This window comes from Stegostoma tigrinum, chromosome 29 (assembly GCF_030684315.1).
Source record: "Stegostoma tigrinum isolate sSteTig4 chromosome 29, sSteTig4.hap1, whole genome shotgun sequence".
NCBI classification, from domain to species: domain Eukaryota; kingdom Metazoa; phylum Chordata; class Chondrichthyes; order Orectolobiformes; family Stegostomatidae; genus Stegostoma; species Stegostoma tigrinum.
The window spans coordinates 35,597,191-35,616,463 of record NC_081382.1 but is presented as its reverse complement, the minus strand read 5'-3'; the positions used below and the strand labels follow the sequence as shown (position 1 = coordinate 35,616,463).

Here is a 19,273-nt window from a genome sequence, read left to right as displayed (position 1 = left end):
TGTAAAACTTCATTGTCTTGATGCTTCTAAAATAATCTAGTGGTCATTTGTTAATGAATGTCAGCATCTACTGGAGCCCTTTGAAAATAGTGATAACTTCCTATTAAGCAGTTCATTTTCTGCTGTCATTTGACATATGACACATTCTATACTGTTAATTTCCTGCAAGTTTGATTAGGCTTGCATTCTTAAATGTGTAGAACAGATGGAATTGAATAGATGTATTGTAGTTTACAATACTCTGGAAAGTTTACATGCTTGATTTTTTTAAAAAAAAATGTTTTTATTCATTCATGGAATTTGGAGTTACCAGTAAGTCTGATTTTTTTTTTGCCAATCCCTGACCTAGTGGTTTAGCCACTACAGTCTGGATGGGATTTTCAGGATTTTTGGCACAGCAGAAGAATGCTGCGTAGCTCGGAGGGCAACCTGTAGATGATGGTTTTCCTAGGCATCTGGTGTCCTTGTCCTTCTCTAGTAGATGCTGTGGAAGGAAATTTGACAAGTTGCTGCATTGCATCTTGCAAATGATGCACACTACTGCTGTAGTATGCCAGAAGTGGAGAAAGTTCATGTTTAAAGTATTGCTTGAAGTCCTAATCAGTCTACTTCATTCAACATGGTACTGAGCTTCTTGACTGTAATTGCGGCTGCACTCATCCAGACGAGTGGAAATTATTCCATAACGTAGAAGGCTTGGGCCCTGTAGGTTGTGGCCAGGCTTTGGGGAGTAGAGAAGTTAGTTGCTGGCACAGACTTCCTAGACTATGATGTGCGCAGAATTTATGTGGCTGATCCTGTAAATTTTCCAGTCAGTGGTAACCCTGGGATATTGATGGGCGTGTGGTTTGGCAATTGTTAAGTGGCAGGGGAGGTGCTGGTGTTGGTTATACTTTCTCTTGTTACAAATGGTCATTGCTGGAATTTGTGATGTGAATGGTACTTACCACTTAATGGTCCAGATCACAGTGTTGTCGAGGTCTTGGCTCAACCATGCATGGCCTCTTTCAGTACCTGAGGAGGTAATGTTAGTGCTGAGTTATGTAATCACCGAATAAAGCCCCCCATTACTGACCTTATGATGAAAGTTGGGTCATCGAAGCAGCCAAAGATGGTTGATTGGGAATATCACCCATAGGATCTCCTACAGCAATGTCCAGGGTCTGAGACATTGAGCTTCCAATGCCCGCAACTATCTTGCATTATACTCAATGCAACTCTGACGTTTTCCCTGAGTACCATTGAATTCAGTTTTGCACAAACCCATTGGTGTCACATACAATATTTGATATCAAGGGCAGTCATGCTCACCATTCTTCTTGAACATGGTTCATTTCCGTGTTTGGACTAAGGCAGTAATAAGGTCTGGAACTGAGTGGCCCTGGTTAAACCTAGTTAACATGGGTTAACAAGTTACCAGGGTATGTGCCACTTGATAGCAGTGTCAACAACATCTTTCTTCATTAGCCTACCCTTCATCAAAGTGGAGTTGTGTGTTCCAATTGGATTTGCCCTGTTTTTTTTGTGTGGGGTGCATTCCAAAGCCTTTTTCCACATGGCTGGATTGATGCCTCTGTTACAGTTGTAATGGAACAACTTGGCTAGTGGTACAGTTAATTATGGATCATACATTTCAAGACACCAAGCCCCACCCATTTTTTAAGTATCAAATGAAGTGAACTGAATGGGCTGAAACTGGCCCCTGAAATATTGAGTGCTCGAGGAAGATGCAGAGGTGCATCATCCATTTGACACTTATGGTTGTAAGTGGTTGAAAACATTTCAAGACAACAAAATGTGGAGCTGGATGAACACAGCAGGCCAAGCAGCATCTCAGGAGCACAAAAGCTGACATTTCGGGCCTAGACCCTCCTCCTCAGCTCTCTGAAGGGTCTAGGCCTGAAACGTCAGCTTTTGTGCTCCTGAGATGCTGCTTGGCCTGCTGTGTTCATCCAGCTTCACACTTTGTTGTCTTGGATTCTCCGGCATCTGCAGTTCCCATTATCTCTGAAAATATTTCAAACTTGGTTTTTGCTGGCTTGCTAGGTCCATCATTTTTACATTACCTGTTGCCTGCCACTTCAATGCACCACCCTGTTCCCTGGCCAACATCTGTCTCCGGCTTGCTACAGTGTTACTGTGAAGCCTGATGCAAGCTGGAGGAACAACACCTCATTTACTGCTTGGGGACCCTACAGCCCTCTGGACTCAATATTGAGTTTGATAATTTTAGGGCCTAAACTTTCCCTGTCCCAGCCCCCTACCCCACACACCCGGCCCTATTACCACATAGCATACCACTACACACCCCCGATGATCCCTGGAATGGTAGGTTTAACGGATGATGAACGGCTAAGGATCCTAGGATTGTATTCATTGGAGTTTAGAAGGTTGAGGGGAGATCTATTAGAAGCTTACAAGATAATGTATGGCTTAGAAAGGGTGGACGCTGGGAAGTTGTTTCCGTTAGACGGGGAGACTAGGACCCGTGGGTACAGCCTTCGAATTAGAGGGGGTAAATTTAAAACGGAAATGAGGAGACATTTCTTCAGCCAGAGTGTGGTGGGCCTGTGGAATTCATTGCCACGGAGTGCAGTGAGGGCCAGGATGTTAAATGCCTTCAAGGCAGAGATCGATTAAATTCTTGATCTGACAAGGAATCCAGAGCTACGGGGAGAGTGCAGGGAAGTGGAGTTGAAATGTCCATCAGCCTTGATTTAAATGGCAGAGTGGACTTGATGGGCCGAGTGGCCTTGCTTCCACTCCGATGTCTTATGGTCTTACAGTCACTAACAGTCCCCATTAACAACTACTCACCCTCCCAACCTGACCGTTAGCAACTCCTTTGGCTGTCCAATGCTCCCGCTCCCGCTCCCGCTCCCGCTCCCGCTCCCGCTCCCGCTCCCGCTCCCGCTCCCGCTCCCGCTCCCGCTCCCCCTCCCCCTCCCCCTCCCCCTTTTCTGCATATAAACTGATGTTTTCCCAGCCAATATCCATTCTAAGGAAGGGCCTCCGGACCTGAAACGTGAACTGTGTTCTCCTTCACAGATGCTGCCAGACCTGCAGAGCTTTTCCAGCAACTTTTTTTTTGAACATGAAGGTTGTGTTTGTTACATCAGTGATTTGAATATCCGGCTAGAGCAAGCAAGCCTATAATTTTCATATGGTACTAAAATAGCAGAAATAGTCCCTAATTCTAACTATGAATGAAAATGTAAATGCTAATTTGGGTTTATGGGATTAAAAAAAATTGTCAAATCCTAAGGACTTGATGCCCTAAGTCGAAGGTTTCAAAACCAATGGCTACAGAAGTAAAGGATGCCTTTAATTTGTATTCTTCAAATTCCTAATGTTCTGTTTAAGAAAGGAAAAAGAATGAAAATGAGGGAATTGTAAGCCAGTTAGCCTGACATTAGCAGGAGCGAAGATGTTAGTATTTAAGATTAGAAATGTGGTAGCAGGATGCTTTGAAAAAAAAATTACAACTGGGCAGAGTAGTTAACAAGTAGTTAAACAGATGATTGTGTTAATTGATTCATTAATTGACTGGATAGATCATTAAAGGGCAAGCACCAACTGTTTATTATGTGGTGCGTGGGAGTTGTGGACCATGAGCATGTGGGAGATTGGTCTGGAACATTGAACCCCTGTTCAGTTTTTTTGAAGAATCTTTTTTGTCAGTCTTTTGTTGCATTTCAGCCACATGTACCTGATCTTTGAGTACTCAATGAGGAAAGGAAGTTGGGTAGCTGGATTGGAGGACTGCTTCATGGGCCTGTTCCTGAGCTTACCTAAAGTCCAGTCAAAGATGGATAGAGGAGAAGATAAGTGGAGATGAGACAGATAAGTCAGAGGCGGGGATGGAGCCAGTAAAGGTGAGAGATCCCCTGGGGTTTGTCTTTGATCTGCCTCACCCCCTCCCTGTTTATTTCAGAACCCCTTTCCCATTTCTAATGAAGGGTCTAGGCCCGAAACATCAGCTTTCCTGCTCTTAAGATGCTGCTTAGCCTGCTATGTTCATCCAGCTCGACACCTTGTTATATTGAATTCTCCAGCATCTGTAGTTCCTTTTATCTCTATTACTCCAGTAGAAAAGATGGTTTGTATATGTTGTGAATGAATAGTTATGATCTTGATTTTCATACCAAGGAGGGGAACCTTGAATGTTTTATATACTCTGGTTTCAGAGTTTCAGCTTCGGTTAAGGTGATTTGGGCGGGTCAAGGAATTGCCCCTCTTGTCTGTGCTCTGGCGGGAAATTTTAGAATTGTGATTGATATTGTAACTTTTCATGGCTCTCACAAAATAGGTTGCAAGAAACAAAACCTCGATCAATCTATTAGTAAAAGTGAAGTCACTATAGCCCAGAAGACCATAGCACTGCTCTCATTAGAGAGGGGTGACTGGTGATTCTAGACTGAGGGTTATCTTACTTCATGCAAGGCATGAATTTTTGAAGGTGGAACCTGCATTTAATCTGAGAATAACTGCCTGGTATGTACAGGACACTTTTTATTGACCAGCAGCAACGGGATCAGGAATATTCTGGTTGATCAAGATGTCCACATAATCAATGTAATAGCAATGTAATGTGTGGGTATACACATCACTGTCATACTTTATTTACAGCATAAATCCCTTAAATAATAAAGCAATTTGCCTTAAATAAAACTTAACGGCAGAGAACTTTCTCACTGTCGGTTTACCACTGTACGGCTTATGAAGAGTGCTGGTTCATAAGGTGCTGGTTAAAATAAAGTTTGCTGTGCCATATCTAACATACTGGTGCAGTATAATGCTGGTAGGGGATAGATTTTCTGTTGTGCTGCTGCAGAGATTGTATTTGATCTTTGAAGAGATGAAGTATTGTAACTATCAAGAAAATGTGTTTTTTAATTTGAAAGCCTTATTAGAAAATATTGCTAATACGGATGCATACTGTTTCATTTTATGTTTTCCTATTGGTTACAATAACTGTACATAAGCCTTCATTTTACCTGTTTACTCTTCCTTGTATATTGCACACATCCTGAAGAATAGATGCTTACTTTTGGGATTATAGCTATGTTTTATGTTCCTCATTTTTGGTTTGGAACTGGGAATTAAAATTTGAACTTTGAACAGCAGTTTGTTTAAAAAAGGAGAGAACAAAAGACTCATAGTAGGAGCTGCTGATGCTGGAGTCTGAGATAACAAGGTATTGAGCTGGATGAACACAGCAGGCCAGGCAGCATCAGAGGAGCAGAAAAGCTAATGTCCCGGTCTAAGCCCTTCAGAAATGGGGGAGGGGAAGGGGGCTCTGAAATAAATAGAGAGTGGGAGGTGGTGATAGAAGGTAGGTAGAGGAGCAGATGGGTGGAGAGAAGACTGACTGGTCAAAGAAGTGGGGATGAAGGCAGTACAGGTGGTTGTAGGTCAGGAGTTGGAATGGAGGCTGGCCTGTGAGGAGGAAGGAGCGGGTAGGTGGGAGGAAAGGTCGAGGAGGTGGGGATGAGACTCGTAGGTAGGAAGTGGGGTTGGGGGTCGGTTGGTGAGGTATGAGGGGCGGATAGGTGGGAGAAAAGATGGACGGGTCAAGGAGACGGGGACGAGATAGGTTGGTCTTGGGATGTGGTTGGAGGGTGGGGAGATTTTGAAGCTTGTAAAGTCCACATTGAGAACAAAAGACTAATGTTTGTTGTTCGGAACTGGTCTAGAAAGATAGGCAGGTTAATTTACTGCTCTAAGAATACTAGATTTTTTTTTAGTAAGTTATCCCTTAACTGGGTTTCGGTTTGAGTGGGGTTTATGTACAAAAAAGACTAGGCTTAGATTGTGGATATTTATTGCCATGTTTGTCTGAACTCTGCTTAACTTAAAATTAATTTATTATTGTAACTTATAAATTTGGCGTTCAAGATCTGTTATTCATAAAGTCCAGTTAGGAGATATTGAGCAGTTTAAAGTGTCATTGAATGTTATAATTTCACCTTGTTGCGAATCCAGTGATTGTGAGGCTGATATGATTTGGTTTGCAATCCCTGTCATAATGTTGCTCAGCTGTTTTGATTTACATGCAATTTAAGTAACAGTACTAACACCCAGCTCCAAATGACAGTTGTTAGAGATGGTTCTTTCCAAAGGTGTATTAAATTTGTTAACTGAGCTTTCATATAACTGCACTCATGAACTAAGACAGTAAGGATTCATAGGCTCATCAATCACAAAGATCCTTACAGTCAAGTCTTTTTGTACCAAAGTGCAATGCCCACATATCTACAGCCTTAATTGATAACATTGAGGTAAATGTTTGGCAAAACATTATCTGTAATTTTGACTATTTAAATATTGTGCAATTTCTCCACTCTGCTGTCTGATGATCAACTTGTTACTCTTGTTGCCATATCCTGTTGTCAACTAATCTAGAAACAGACATTTCTAAATGCAGCGGCATTCATATCAATAGTAACGCAACTTCTTTAATGCAGTGAGATTTTGGTGCGTGGAGTCCAATCGTTGAAAATGTGGTAGAGAGAAATTAAATCGTGTTTCAAAATTGAATTAAGTATTATCTGAAAGAATTTACAGAACTACAGGGAAACGGAGTGGGATTAGCTGAGTTACTCTTAGAGTCACTGTAGAAACAGTGGACCAAATGTCAGCGTCACATATATGCTGTTCTGTGATTCTAATAACAGAACTGAGAAACACAATCCACATCATGAGCGTGCAGAAATTTTACTAGCAGTATCTTTGAAAGTATTGTCTTTCAATTTGTTTTACGCAGAAACCTCTGGTGTGAGCATGCTAAAATTGTTGCATTCGGCTACTATTGGCTTCTGTGCTAGACAGGGGGTCTGGCACATATTCTGAGAACCAGAGTTAGGCTGATTCAGTAAGCTTGGCTGAAAAATTCATGTTTAGGTGGCTGAAGGTGAAAGCTATTTTTGATCAACCTATTGAGACTTGCTGTGCCACATCTGTGGAGTAGCAATTTTCCAATCATCTGGGACTTTCCGTGACTCCAGTGACTTTTGAAAGATCACGACCAAAGCCTCTGCTATTTCCTCAGCCGCCTCCCTCAGAACTCTAGGATGTAGCCCATTGGGGCCAGGAGGTTTATCAATTTTTAGACCTTTTAGCTTTTCTAGCACTTCTCTTTTTTGTAATGCCTACCATACTCAACTCTGCCCCTGACTCTCCTTAATTGTTTGGATGCTACTCATGTCTTCCACTGTGAAGACTGATGCAAAGTACTTATTAAGCTCTTCAGCTGTTTCCTTATCTCCTATCACTAGCCTTCCAGCATCAATTTGGAGCGGCCCAATATCTACTTTTGCCTCTCATTTGTTTCTTATGTATTGAAAGAAACTTTTACTATCATTTATAATATTACTAGCTAGCCTACCTTCATATATGATCTTCTGCTTCCTTATTGCTCTCTTTGTTATCCTTTGTTTGTTTTTGTAGCCTTCCCAATCTTCTGATTTCCCAGTGCTCTTGGCCACTTTATAGGCTCTCTCTTTTTCTTTGATATATTTCCTGACTTCCTTTGTCAGCCATGGCTATCTAATCCCACCCCGGATAACCTTTCTTTTCTTTGGGATGAACCTCTGTACTGTGTCCTCAATTACACCCCGAAACCCCTGCCATTGTTGGTCTACTGTCTTCCTCGCTAGGCTCTGCTTCCAGTCGATTTTCGTCAATTCCTCTCTCATTCCCCTGTAATTACCTTTATTTAACTGTAACACCATTACATCCGACTTTGCCTTCTCTCTTTCAAACTGCAGACTGAACTCTACCATATTATGATCGCTGCCTCCGAAGTGTTCCCTTACTTTAAGGTCTTTTATAAAGTCTGGCTCATTACATAGCTGGCTATTCTAGACTTAGTGCTCCCTTGTGGGCTCCATCACAAGCTGTTCCAAAAAGCCATCCTGCAAACATTCCATGAATTCTCTTTCTTTGGATCCACCAGCAACATTATTCACCCAATCCACCTGCATATTGAAGTCCCCCACGATCACAGTGATGTAGCCTTTCTGACATGCCCTATTTATTTCTCGGTGCATCTTGCGCCCCGGTCCTGATCACTGTTAGGCGGTCTGTACATAACTCCCATTGTAGTTTTTTTGCCTTTGTGGTTCCTCAATTCCCCACACACAGACTCCAACTGCCAGTCCTGAGCTCCCTGCAACCATGTTTCTGTGATACCTACCACATCATAATCATTCAAGAGGATTTGTGCTGTTAATTCATCTACTTTGCTGTGAATACTACGAGCATTTAGATAAAGTGTATTAATGCTAGCTTTCTCATCATTATTAGAGAGGTTGGAAATCCCAAGATGTCTTAAGTTATCCTTCCTTTTTGCTGTATTCCTAGTCTGCCTCGAGCTTAAATCCACCTGCACACATGCTATCCTGTTGCTTATCTTTCCATTTAACTCCATACTCCCTGTCTCTTTCACTTGCCCTTTTCCACCCCCCCCCCCCACCCCCGACTCACTAGTTTAAAGTCCTACTGACCACCCTATTTATCCTTTTTGCTAGAACACTGGTTCCAGATCGGTTCAGGTGGAGACCGTCCCAACGGCACTGAGCCCCCGGTTCCAAAACTGATGCCAATGCCCCATGAAATGGAATCCCTCTTTCCCACACCAATCCCTTAGCCACGTGTTTAATTCCCTAACTTTCTTTTCCCTATGCCAATTGGCTCGGGCAGTAATCCAGAGATTATGACCCTTGAGGACCTGTACTTCAATTTCTTTCCTAGTGCTTTATAATCCCTGAACAGGTCCTCTACCCTAGCTTTGCCTACGTTGTTAGTCCCAACGTGGACCACAACAACTGGATCTTCCCCCTCCCGCTCCAATATCCTTTCAAGCCGGTTGGAGATGTCCTGCACCCTGGCACCGGGCAGGCAACACACCATGTGGGACTCCCGATCCGGCTTGCATAGGATACTATCTGTCCCTCTAATTATAGAATCTCCTGTAACAATTACCTGTTTTTTTTTTGCTTCCCCCCCACCTCTTGAATGACCTTCTGCGCCACGGTGCCATGGTCAGCTGGCTCATCATGTCCACAGTCCTTTTCCTCAACCCTACAGGGAGCAAGAGTCTCATACCTGTTGCCCAAGATCCAGGGCTGAGGCTCCTGCACTCCTGAACTCGGAATCCCCCTACCTGCCTCACTTGCAGTCACACCTTGTCCCTGAACACTTTCTGAATTTGAGTTATTTAATCTACCGGATGTGACTGCCTCCTGAGGCAAAGTGTCCAGGTAACACTCCCCTTCCCGGATGTGCCGCAGAGTTTGAAGCTCAGATTCCAGGTCATTTACTCTGATCCAGAGTTCTTCCAGCAACCAACACTTGCTGCAGATGTGGTCGCTGCTGTTCACAATGGGATCATCCAGTTCCCACATCATACAGCTACAGCACATCACCTGTCCAGCCATTACTACTTATTTAGTTAACTTTTACAACTTACGTATTAAATGCTTTCTAGTACTTCTCTGCTACACTCTTTTTCAATTAAGCAATTAAACTTTTAATAAATTACACAATACACAAGGATATAAATTGAAAAGCCTTACCTTAACAACACACGAGAGTCCTTCTTGGTTAGAGCTCCCGCTCTTTCTGCTGCTGGAACAGGAATGGAGGGCTCCGACGGGTCAAGGTGGGTACTTGGATCCCACCAACAGAAATAATGTTCAGTATTAGCCAGCACCTTCTGAAGAGGGCAGAAAAAGAATGAGCACAGAGCAGTTGGTCAGATTGGGGGAGGTTAAATCCTTCCAGTGAAGTGATCTTGTTGAAGTATACAAGATTCTGAAGGGGCTTGACAGAACTAATGTGTTTTTATGCAGGGAGGGGGGAGTGTAGATTGTTATCTACCCTTCTTTCTTGTATTCATGTATTTCTGTAGCCCAATATGCGTTATCTCGAAGAATTGACGGCAAGTTCCGTACAGTTTTATTGTACACTTTGCCAGTTTGAGGTTGTCACTTCGCAGTTTGTTTGCTTTTGCTCAGTTTTTAATGTTCTCAGCTGCCCAAGCTCAGTCGGATTCCGCTTTAAAATGCTCCTGAGCAGTAGTTGTCGAAAACTACAGCAAGCTGTTCCTGGGATTGCATCAGCTGATGATCAAACTACTGTATGAGACCAATGGTGTTTCTTCAATAGCCAGCAAAGTTCACTTTCAACAATGTGTAGTGCTTTCTCTGGGAAGAATGAGTGTGTAAGTAATGCATACATATGGTAGTAATTTGACTTTACACTGAGCTTCTAGAGTGTCTCCGATTAATAGCTTCCCCATCCACTTGGCAACCTGCTCCTTTTTTTAATTGCAAAACAGATCTATTCCTGGGTTTGCCACTGATTGCTAGGATTTCCGTGTCATGTAATAGTGGATGCATGAAGCAGAAACTGTCTCTTTCCATATTTTATTCTTTAGAGTCCTTAACTGTTTTAGAATCAGTATGTAACTTCTGAAGTGTCATCAGTGCTATTTTGTAGGCAGTCGTCTCAACCAATTTGTGCATAGTAAACTCCCATAAACAGCAAATAAATGTACGAACTGACGATTGGTATTTTTGGTGGTGATAATTTGAGGCCATGATAACTGAGGAACTCTTGGATCAAATTGTGCTTCGCTTTAAAGTATCCAAGAAGTTGTTTGGTTAATACAGTTCTCCAATAGTACTGGCTTGAAGTGTCATTTTGGGTTGTGTTAATTATGATTAGTGAAGCTTGAGTCAACCTCTTGACATGAGCAAGATTGCTACCAAATGAGCTACGGTGGACATTTTAATGAAGACAATTTGGAAATAGTGCAAAGCATCCAGCTATATACAGTTATAGATTTTATTTTTCCAAACTTGAATTGTTCCCAAAAGAATGTAATTTAAGCTGCTGTATATAATTTGGTTGCAGATCTGTTATTTGAGTGATTTCAAAATATTGGTACATTGAAGAACATTGTTCATGGGGTAAAATTGGTATTTATAAAGTACTTTGTCACTGAAATGTTTCAAAGTTGTTCACAAAGCTAGCTATGTTGAAATGTTGCTATGATTATGTAGGCAAATTTGACAGCTGTGTTACACAAATTAGGATTCCACAAATAGCAATAGAATGAGTGACCACTATCTGTTTTTGCTTTGTATTAATTATCACAGGCTAGTCATAGTGAATTTGTTTTAAAGCACCAGTAATGTTACCTGCTCAGTAACTTCAGCGACCCTTTTTAACAACTGACTAATTAAAGAGCTCAACAGCTTCAATGTTAGAACATTGGCCCCGATTATCATCCAATACTGAAACAGCCCACGTCCACTTGCAGTAAGACCTAATTAGTATTCCGGCTGAATTTGATAAGTGACAAGTAAAATGCATGCCATACAGGTGCCAGGCAGTAATGGTCACTAACAAGGGGGTGTATCCTCCTCCTTGACAGCGAACACTATTACTATTGCAGCATCTCCTCTTATCAACACCCTGGGGTTCACTGTTCACCAGAAACTTATGTGGACTAGCCATATAAATGCTAAGGCTAAAGAGCTTTGGATTCTGTGATTAACAACTTAACTAACTCCTGAAAGCCATGTACAAGGCATAAAAGTGTGATGGGCTGTTTACCTACCCAGATGAGTTCTTCACCAACGTACTTGAAGTTCAACTAGATTGAAACAACAACCTATTTGCCATCCAGTCTACAGCTTTAAACATTTACTGACTTGACTATTAATGCAGTATTTCATCAAAGTCTCTTCAACATTCCCAACCTCTTATCTTTACTACTTAAAGCTTTTGATGGAAACTCCATTATTTGCACATGCCCGTCCACGTTGCATGCTATCTGACTTCAAAATATATTGCTGTTCCTTCATTATTGCTGGTCAAAATCCTGGAGCTTTCTCTTGACCTTGCAGTTGAGGCAGCACTTCCACAGTAGACGGCAACAGTTCAAGAAAGTCAGCTTCCAGCTACTTCTCATGCCCAGTTGGGGATGGCTCACCAATATTTACTGGCTTTGACAACCACACCCAAGTATGAAGAGAATATTCTTTAAAATAAAACCACTCCTTTGTGAATGCTTAAATTATTGCAGCTGTTAAGATCAAATCCTAGAATGTATTTATTGGGTTACCAGAGTACTGAATTTGAGGCAAATTGAGTAAATCTACACATGTATTCTTAATCTGTATCACTTTGATTTTCTGTTGGTTATGTCCACAAGATTACCTGTAAAATTGTGAAGATATAAATGCAGATGCTTTCAGTCTTTTTGGTGTGAATTCAGTAAAAAGCTCCCGTAGTGTACATGCATGCATATATTCCCAAGGATACAGTTGGTAAAACTCCTGCATAATTGAGCATCAGAAAACTCAGAAAGCCAAAGGTTAAGTTCTACACTTTTTAATTTGGCTAACTTTAGCCAGGGTAACAGCAAAGACACTTCCTCGAGTAACTGGAAAATCAGCCAGGCATTTGTCTCCTGGGAAATGTCTGCATGCAGCTTGGCAAGTTCATAATTTTTTAATGTACTACTCACCTAAGCTTTCACAGTCCAGGCTGGCACATTGATAAGAATACGTAGGTAAAATAAAATACTTACAGGAAGAGGAGAATGAGAGAAACTATCTAAACAATTTGGGTACATTACATGAAGTCTCTCAACTTAGTCCCTGTCAGCAGGTATATTCTGTAATCACAGCCATATACAAGTCTGTGTTCCCAAACAATGACAAAAAGATTTCCGTTCACTAATTGCCTCTCAGATGTTCAAATGCCCTGTGCTCAGCCAAATCTGGTTGGCATTCGGTGACTGAGGGGATGAGGGAGGAGTTGGGTAAGATAAAATGGAAACAAAAACTTCATGGGTCAATTGAGGAACAGTGGAGGACTTCAAAAATGATTTTTCATAGTGCTGAGCAGAAGTATATTCCAGTGATAAGGAAGAACTGTAGGAAAAGAAATAGCCATGGATGTCTGAGGAAATAAAAGAACGTATCAGATTTTAAACAAAACACATACCAATAAGCAAAGACTATTGGGAAACTAGTGGACTGGGAAATCTTTAAAGACCAACAGAAAGCCACAAAAGTATTATAAAGAAAAGTTAAATAGATTGTGAGAGTAAACTAGCTCAAAATATAAAAACAGGTAACAAAAGTTTTCATAAATATTTAAATCGTAAAAGACTGGTGAAGGTGAACATTGTCCTTTTGGAGGATGAGAAGGCCAGTTTAATAACTGGGAATGAGAAAATATCCGAGGCATTAAACAGTTATTTTGTTGGTCTTCACAATGGAAGACACAAATAACATGCCGAAAACTGATGGCAGGAAGGTTATTGCAGGTGTGGACCTCGAAGCTATCACTACCACTGAGGAGGCAGTGCTGGGCAAGCTAATGTGGCTAAAGATAGACAAGTCTCCTGGCCCTGCCAAAATGCATCCCAGGGTACTAAAAGAGGTGATGGGGGAAATAGCAAATGCACTAGTAATTATGTACCAAAATTCACTGGACGCTGGGGTGGTTCCCACGGATTGGAAAACAGCCAATGTGATGCCACTGTTTTAAAAAAGGAAGTAGACAAAAACCAGGTAACTGGTCCAGTTAGCTTAACTTCAGTAATGGGGAAAATGCTTGAATCTATCATTAAGGAAGAAATAGCAAGACATCTGGATATAAATGCTCCCATTGGGAGCACCCAGCATGGGCTCATGAAGGGTATGTCATGTTTAAGTAATTTGGAATTTTGAGGACATTACTTGCATGGTGGACAATGGGGAACCTGTGGATGTGGTGTATCTGGATTTCTGGAAGGCATTTGACAAGGTGCCACATCAAAGGCTGCTACATGAGATAAGGTTGCACAGTATTACAGGTAATGTATTGGCATGGATAGAGGATTGGTTGACTAGTAGAAAACAAAGAGTAGGGGTAAATGAGTGTTTTTCTAGTTGGCGGTTAGTGGTGTGCCTCGGATCAGTGTTGGGACCGCAATTGTTTACAATTTACGTATATGATTTGGAGTTGGGGACTATGTGTGGTGTGTCAAACTTTGCAGATGACACCTAAGGTGAGTGGTAGAGCAAAATGTGCAGAAGACACAGTCTACAGAGGGATTTAGATAGTCTAAGAAAGTGGGTAAAAGTCTGGCAGATGGAGTGCAATGTTAAGTGTGAGGTCATCCATTTTGGGGAATAACAGTAAAATGGACTATGTTTTAAATGGTAAAAAAAATTACAGCTCGCTGCTTTGCAGAGGGACTTGGGTGTCCTTGTGCACAAATCGCTAAAAGTAGGATTGCAGGTGCAGCAGGTAATTAAAAAGGCAAATGGAATTTTGTCTGTCGTTGCTAAAGGGATGGAGTTTAAAAACAGGGAGGCTATGCTGCAGCTGTACAGGGTCCTGCTGAGGCCGTACCTGGAGTACTGTGTGCAGTTTTGGCCTCCTTACTTGAGAAGGGATGTACTAGCACTGGAGAGGGTGCAGAGGAGATTCACTCGGTTGATTCAGAATTGAGAAGGATGGATTATGAGGAAAGACTGAGTAGGCTGGGATTATACTCATTGGTATTCAGAAGAATGAGGGCAGATCTTCTAGAAATATAGGATGATGAAGGGAATAGACAAGGAGGCAGGGAGGTTGTTTCCACTAGCAGGTGAAACTAGGACTAGGGGACACAGCCTCAAAATAAAGAGAGGCAGATGTAGGACTGAGGTCAGGTGGAACTGCTTCCACCAAAGGGTTGTGAATCTGTGGAATTCCTTGCCCAGTAAAGTGGTTGAAGGTACCTCGCTGAATGTGTTTAAGGCAAGGTAGATAAATTTTTCAATAAAGGAGTTAAGGGCTATGGTGTGCCGGCGGGTAAGTGGAGCCAAGTCTCAAAAAGATCAGCCATATTGAATGGCAGGGCAGGCTCAAGGGGCCGGATGGCCTACCCCTGCTCCTAGTTCTTATGTTATGTTCAGTATCCCTCCACATTTACGAATGGTTTCTCCTCTGCTAGTTAATGCAAGATTTACAAGCTTGTACTTATCTGATATTTCATTGCATTATATAAGATTGCCATAGGTCCAGCTGAAATTCATATGCAGCATTTATTGTATGGATAGTGGGTGGAATATTTACACTTTGTGTTTCCTTCGAATTTGAAATTGTTTGTGTAAGAAAATAATTTTTAGCAACTGGAAATGATCAATAGACCTTAACCTGTTCAATTTTTATGGCAATTTCATCTGAAAAGTCTGCTCTTCATATTGCCCTCAGTCCCAACTCCACCCATCCTCATTCCCTTTTCTGTCTATATTATGTCTTTTTCGATACATATGTTTGTTTTCTCACTTCTGAAAATGGGAATAAATAATTTCTTAAATAATCCATTACTGGTTTAACTCAGTTTTGTAAGACCCTGCCCTTGAATGACAACAGTGGTGTTAATTACATAATCTCTAATAATCAGGATCAACTTGATTTATGGAATCTGTCATACAGTTAATTGTCACGTAAAAATCCAAATCTTTCATTGAGCATGCCCCTTTAGCAATGCAGTGCAACTCCTTACAGCCCCAGAAGCAATTTCAAATGAAATGGTCATAGACATGCACGTTTGAGCTCCTGTGCATAAATATTCAAAGATCTGCAAATGTGCTGCATATTCTGAGCATAGTTAACTCCCTACTGCCTCTCAAAAGAAATCCTTACTTATTAGAAGGATTTTATTAGTCAACATCTTGTCAAAAGCTTTGGAACTTAATGTCTATGACCATTTAATTTGAAATTACTTCTGGGGTTGTAAGGAGTTGTCATATTTCATTTCATAATGGCTTTTTAAGTTCAGAATAATGTTCAGTTGCACTGTATAGCACATAATAATGGTACCTGGAATCTTGCAACATTTATATTGATTAGATTACTCGCACTTTCTGTTGAGTGGTGTAGCCTTCTACTGAACTGGTTTTAGAGAATGTAAGATGAGGAAAGCATATTTTTTTCTCTAATGTCACAAGTGATAGAATAATCTGATTTCTTGTGGAATTCCATGGTCAAATGCTCCTGCCTTTGCTGAATATAGCTGGATCTCCATCTCTTCATACACCAACTTTAAAAGTCTTATCCTGGTCTACAAATCTTTCCATCAGTCCTCATTAACTGAACCACTGTTCTCCGCTGTCTTTGCACTGAACTGCTAGTGGCAAAACTTTCAGCCAATCTGTCACTCTACATAGTCTCTAACACTTCCATTTTGATTTACCGATCCATCCCAAAAAAATTTCAGAAGTCTCATACCTTTCTTTTCAGTCATCTTATCAAATTCCACCCATACTCTTGCTTATTTCTATAGCAAGCCTTGTAATGTCTTGCTGTAGCAGAGGTGATCTTTTGTGTCGACCTTTTGAAGGTGTGATCTAAAACTAAAGCCAGCATGGGTTATAAAGCAAAATATTTCAATGCGAAAGGTTTTACATTTGGCATTTTGTTTTAAAATGTTAAGTTGCTTCTGTTTTTTTTTCCCTCCTTGGTTAAAGATTGCTGCTAAAATAGATGCTGGTTCACATCTGAACAATTCTACTCCTGTGGTAGATCCTGCAGTCTATGGCTATGGGACTCAGAAACGGACCCTCGATGATGGGGGTAAGTCACTTGTTACGCTTTTTCTTTCTCAATTTAACTGTTTGATTTTAAGTTATTTTGTGCTGTGTTATGGCTGCACTTATAGTTAGATTTAAAATGTTACCAGAGCAAGCATGATATTGGCGCTGTAATTCACCAGCTTGCACCCATGATTCTTGGTATGCTGATATAACTCTCAAGCTTCTTTGAAGTGAGTGCAAGGAGGCCAGTTACTTCCCATGGTGGGGTAACATAGACAAGGCATTTGAATTCTGTGCCGTTTGGCAGCTGGTTTGAGAGTTTGTGGAGCAGTCGAATTGTTTATTGGTTAACTCAGCCACGGTGATGCTTGATATTAATGGAAACAGGAAAGGGAGACTGTGTATTTTCTCTTACTCAATACTTGGAATCCACCCTGAAAACAACTTTTCTGTTCCCTGTGGAACCTACTTTTACAAAGGAAGTTGATCATGATGATGGTGGGAGAGGTGTTCACATCGTGTCATTGTAGTCCCACCTGCCTGTGTTTGGCTTACATCCCTTCAAACCTTTCCAATTCATGCACTTATCCCAATATCTTTTAAATGTTGAAACTGTCCCTGCAGCCTCCGCTTTCTCTGGCAGTTCATTTCACATGTGAACGATGTTGTGTAAAAATGTTGCCCCTTGTGGCCGTTTGAAACTTTCTCCTTTCACCTTAAATCTATAGCCCGAGTTTTGAACTCCTCCACCCTAGGGAAAAGACCCTTGTCATTTACCTTAATAATGCCATTCACGATTCTATAAAGCTCAGTAAGGTCACCCTTCAATTTTCTATATTTAAATGAAAAGAGTCCTTGCCTTTCCAATATATTCTTATATCTTAATCCCTCCATTCCCAGCAGCATCCTGGCAAATCTTTTCTGAAACCTCTCCAGTTTAATAATTTCATTCCTATGACAGAGCAACCATAACTCTACAGATTATTCTAGAAAAGACCTCACCAATGTCCGATACTTGAAGGTCTGAGCAATCAAGGCAAATACGCTAAGTGCCTTCTCAACCACCATGTCTACCTGTGACGCAAATTTAAAAGAATTATGTACCTGAACCTCTTGGTGTCTCTGTTCTACACCTCTCGCCAGGACTACACTATTAATTGTATAAATCATGTCCTTGTTTGTATTAATAAGATGTAATCCCTCACATTTATCCAAATTAATCTCTTGAAGAGTGTAAACAGTGTAGGAGCATCCTTAAGAAGTAAACCAGAAAGGCAAAGAGGAGATATGAGATGGCTTTGGCAAATAAAGGTTAAAGATAATCCAAGAAGATTCTACAAATACATCAACAGCGAGGACAACTAGAGTAGGACTCCTTAAAGACCAACGAGGTTGTCTTTGCATTGAGCCTCAGGAGATGGGAAAAGATATTTAATATTTCACATGATCCATCTGCCACCCTTTAGCTCATTGACCTAATTGATCAAGATATCTTCATAATGCTAGATAATCTGCACTACCAGTGATTCCACCAATTTTGGTGTAATCTGCAACATTACTGACCATGCCTTCTATATTCTCATCCAAATCATTTATATAAATGACAGACAAAGCTGGACCCAGTATTGATCCTTGTGGAACACCGCTGGTTCATGGGCGTCCAGTCCGAAAACGAATGCAGTACTACCACCCTCTGTCTCCTACCATTAAGTCAATTTCGTTTCCAATTTTCGGGCTCACCCTGAGTCCTGTGTGATCTAACTTTATGAATTAGTCTACCATACAGAAGGTAATCAAAGGTTCTACGAAAATCCAAGGAATTAATGTCTATTGCCGTACCTTCATCAGTCTTTTTGGTTATTTCATTTTAAAAAAAAACTCAATCAAGCATGAGACAATATTTTTGCACAAAACCATGCTGACTCTCCGTAATCTATCATTGCCTCTCCAAATGCATGTAAATCCTATCTTTAGATTAGATTCCCTACAGTGTGGAAACAGGTCCTTCGGCCCAACAAGTCCACACCGCTCCTTGGAGCATCCCATCCCCCTACAACCCACACACCCCTGAACACTACGGGCTATTTAGCATAGCCGATCCACCTAGCCTGGACATCTTTTGGACTGTGGGAGGAAACCGGAGCACTTGGAGGAAACCCACGCAGACACGGGGAGAATGTGCAAACTCCGCACAGACAGTTACCCGAGGCTGGAATTGAACCCGGGTCCCTGGTGCCGTGAGGCTGCAGTGCTAACCACTGAGCCACTGTGTCACCCCAAATCTTTCAGGATCACCTCCAACAACTTGCCCGTCGCTGATGTCAGACTTTCAGGTCTATATTGTTCTACATCACCCTTGTTTATAGATTATACAAATATTTCTGCAAGGGGCCCTGCAATTTTCTCTCTAACTTCCCACAACGTCGTGGGATATACTTGATCAGGTCCCGGAGTTTTATCTACCTTTGATTTCTAAGACCTCCACCACTGCTTCTGTAATGTGAACTGTTTTCAAAACATCAGTATTATGTCCGAGTTCCCTAGCCTCCATTTCTTCAAGGTAAAAACTGATGTGAAATATTTAATATCTATTCCCATCTCCTGAGCTTCAAAGCAAAGACAACCTCGTTGGTCTTTAAGGAGCCCTACTCTAGTTGCCCTCTTGCTCTTGATGTATTTGT

General features: G+C 41.4%; 1 protein-coding gene across 4 annotated transcripts in view; it reads left to right on the top strand.

Moving 5' to 3' along the window:
- The window catches only part of fubp3 (far upstream element (FUSE) binding protein 3), a 111,985-nt gene that overhangs the window by 19,653 nt on the left and 73,059 nt on the right, over positions 1 to 19,273 (top strand). For all 4 annotated transcript variants that reach the window (XM_048559013.2, XM_059638185.1, XM_048559015.2 and 1 more), the window contains exon 2: positions 16,527 to 16,632. In XM_048559013.2, coding sequence (XP_048414970.1) covers positions 16,527 to 16,632 — 106 coding nt within the window. The remainder of the gene's footprint in view (positions 1 to 16,526; positions 16,633 to 19,273) is intronic.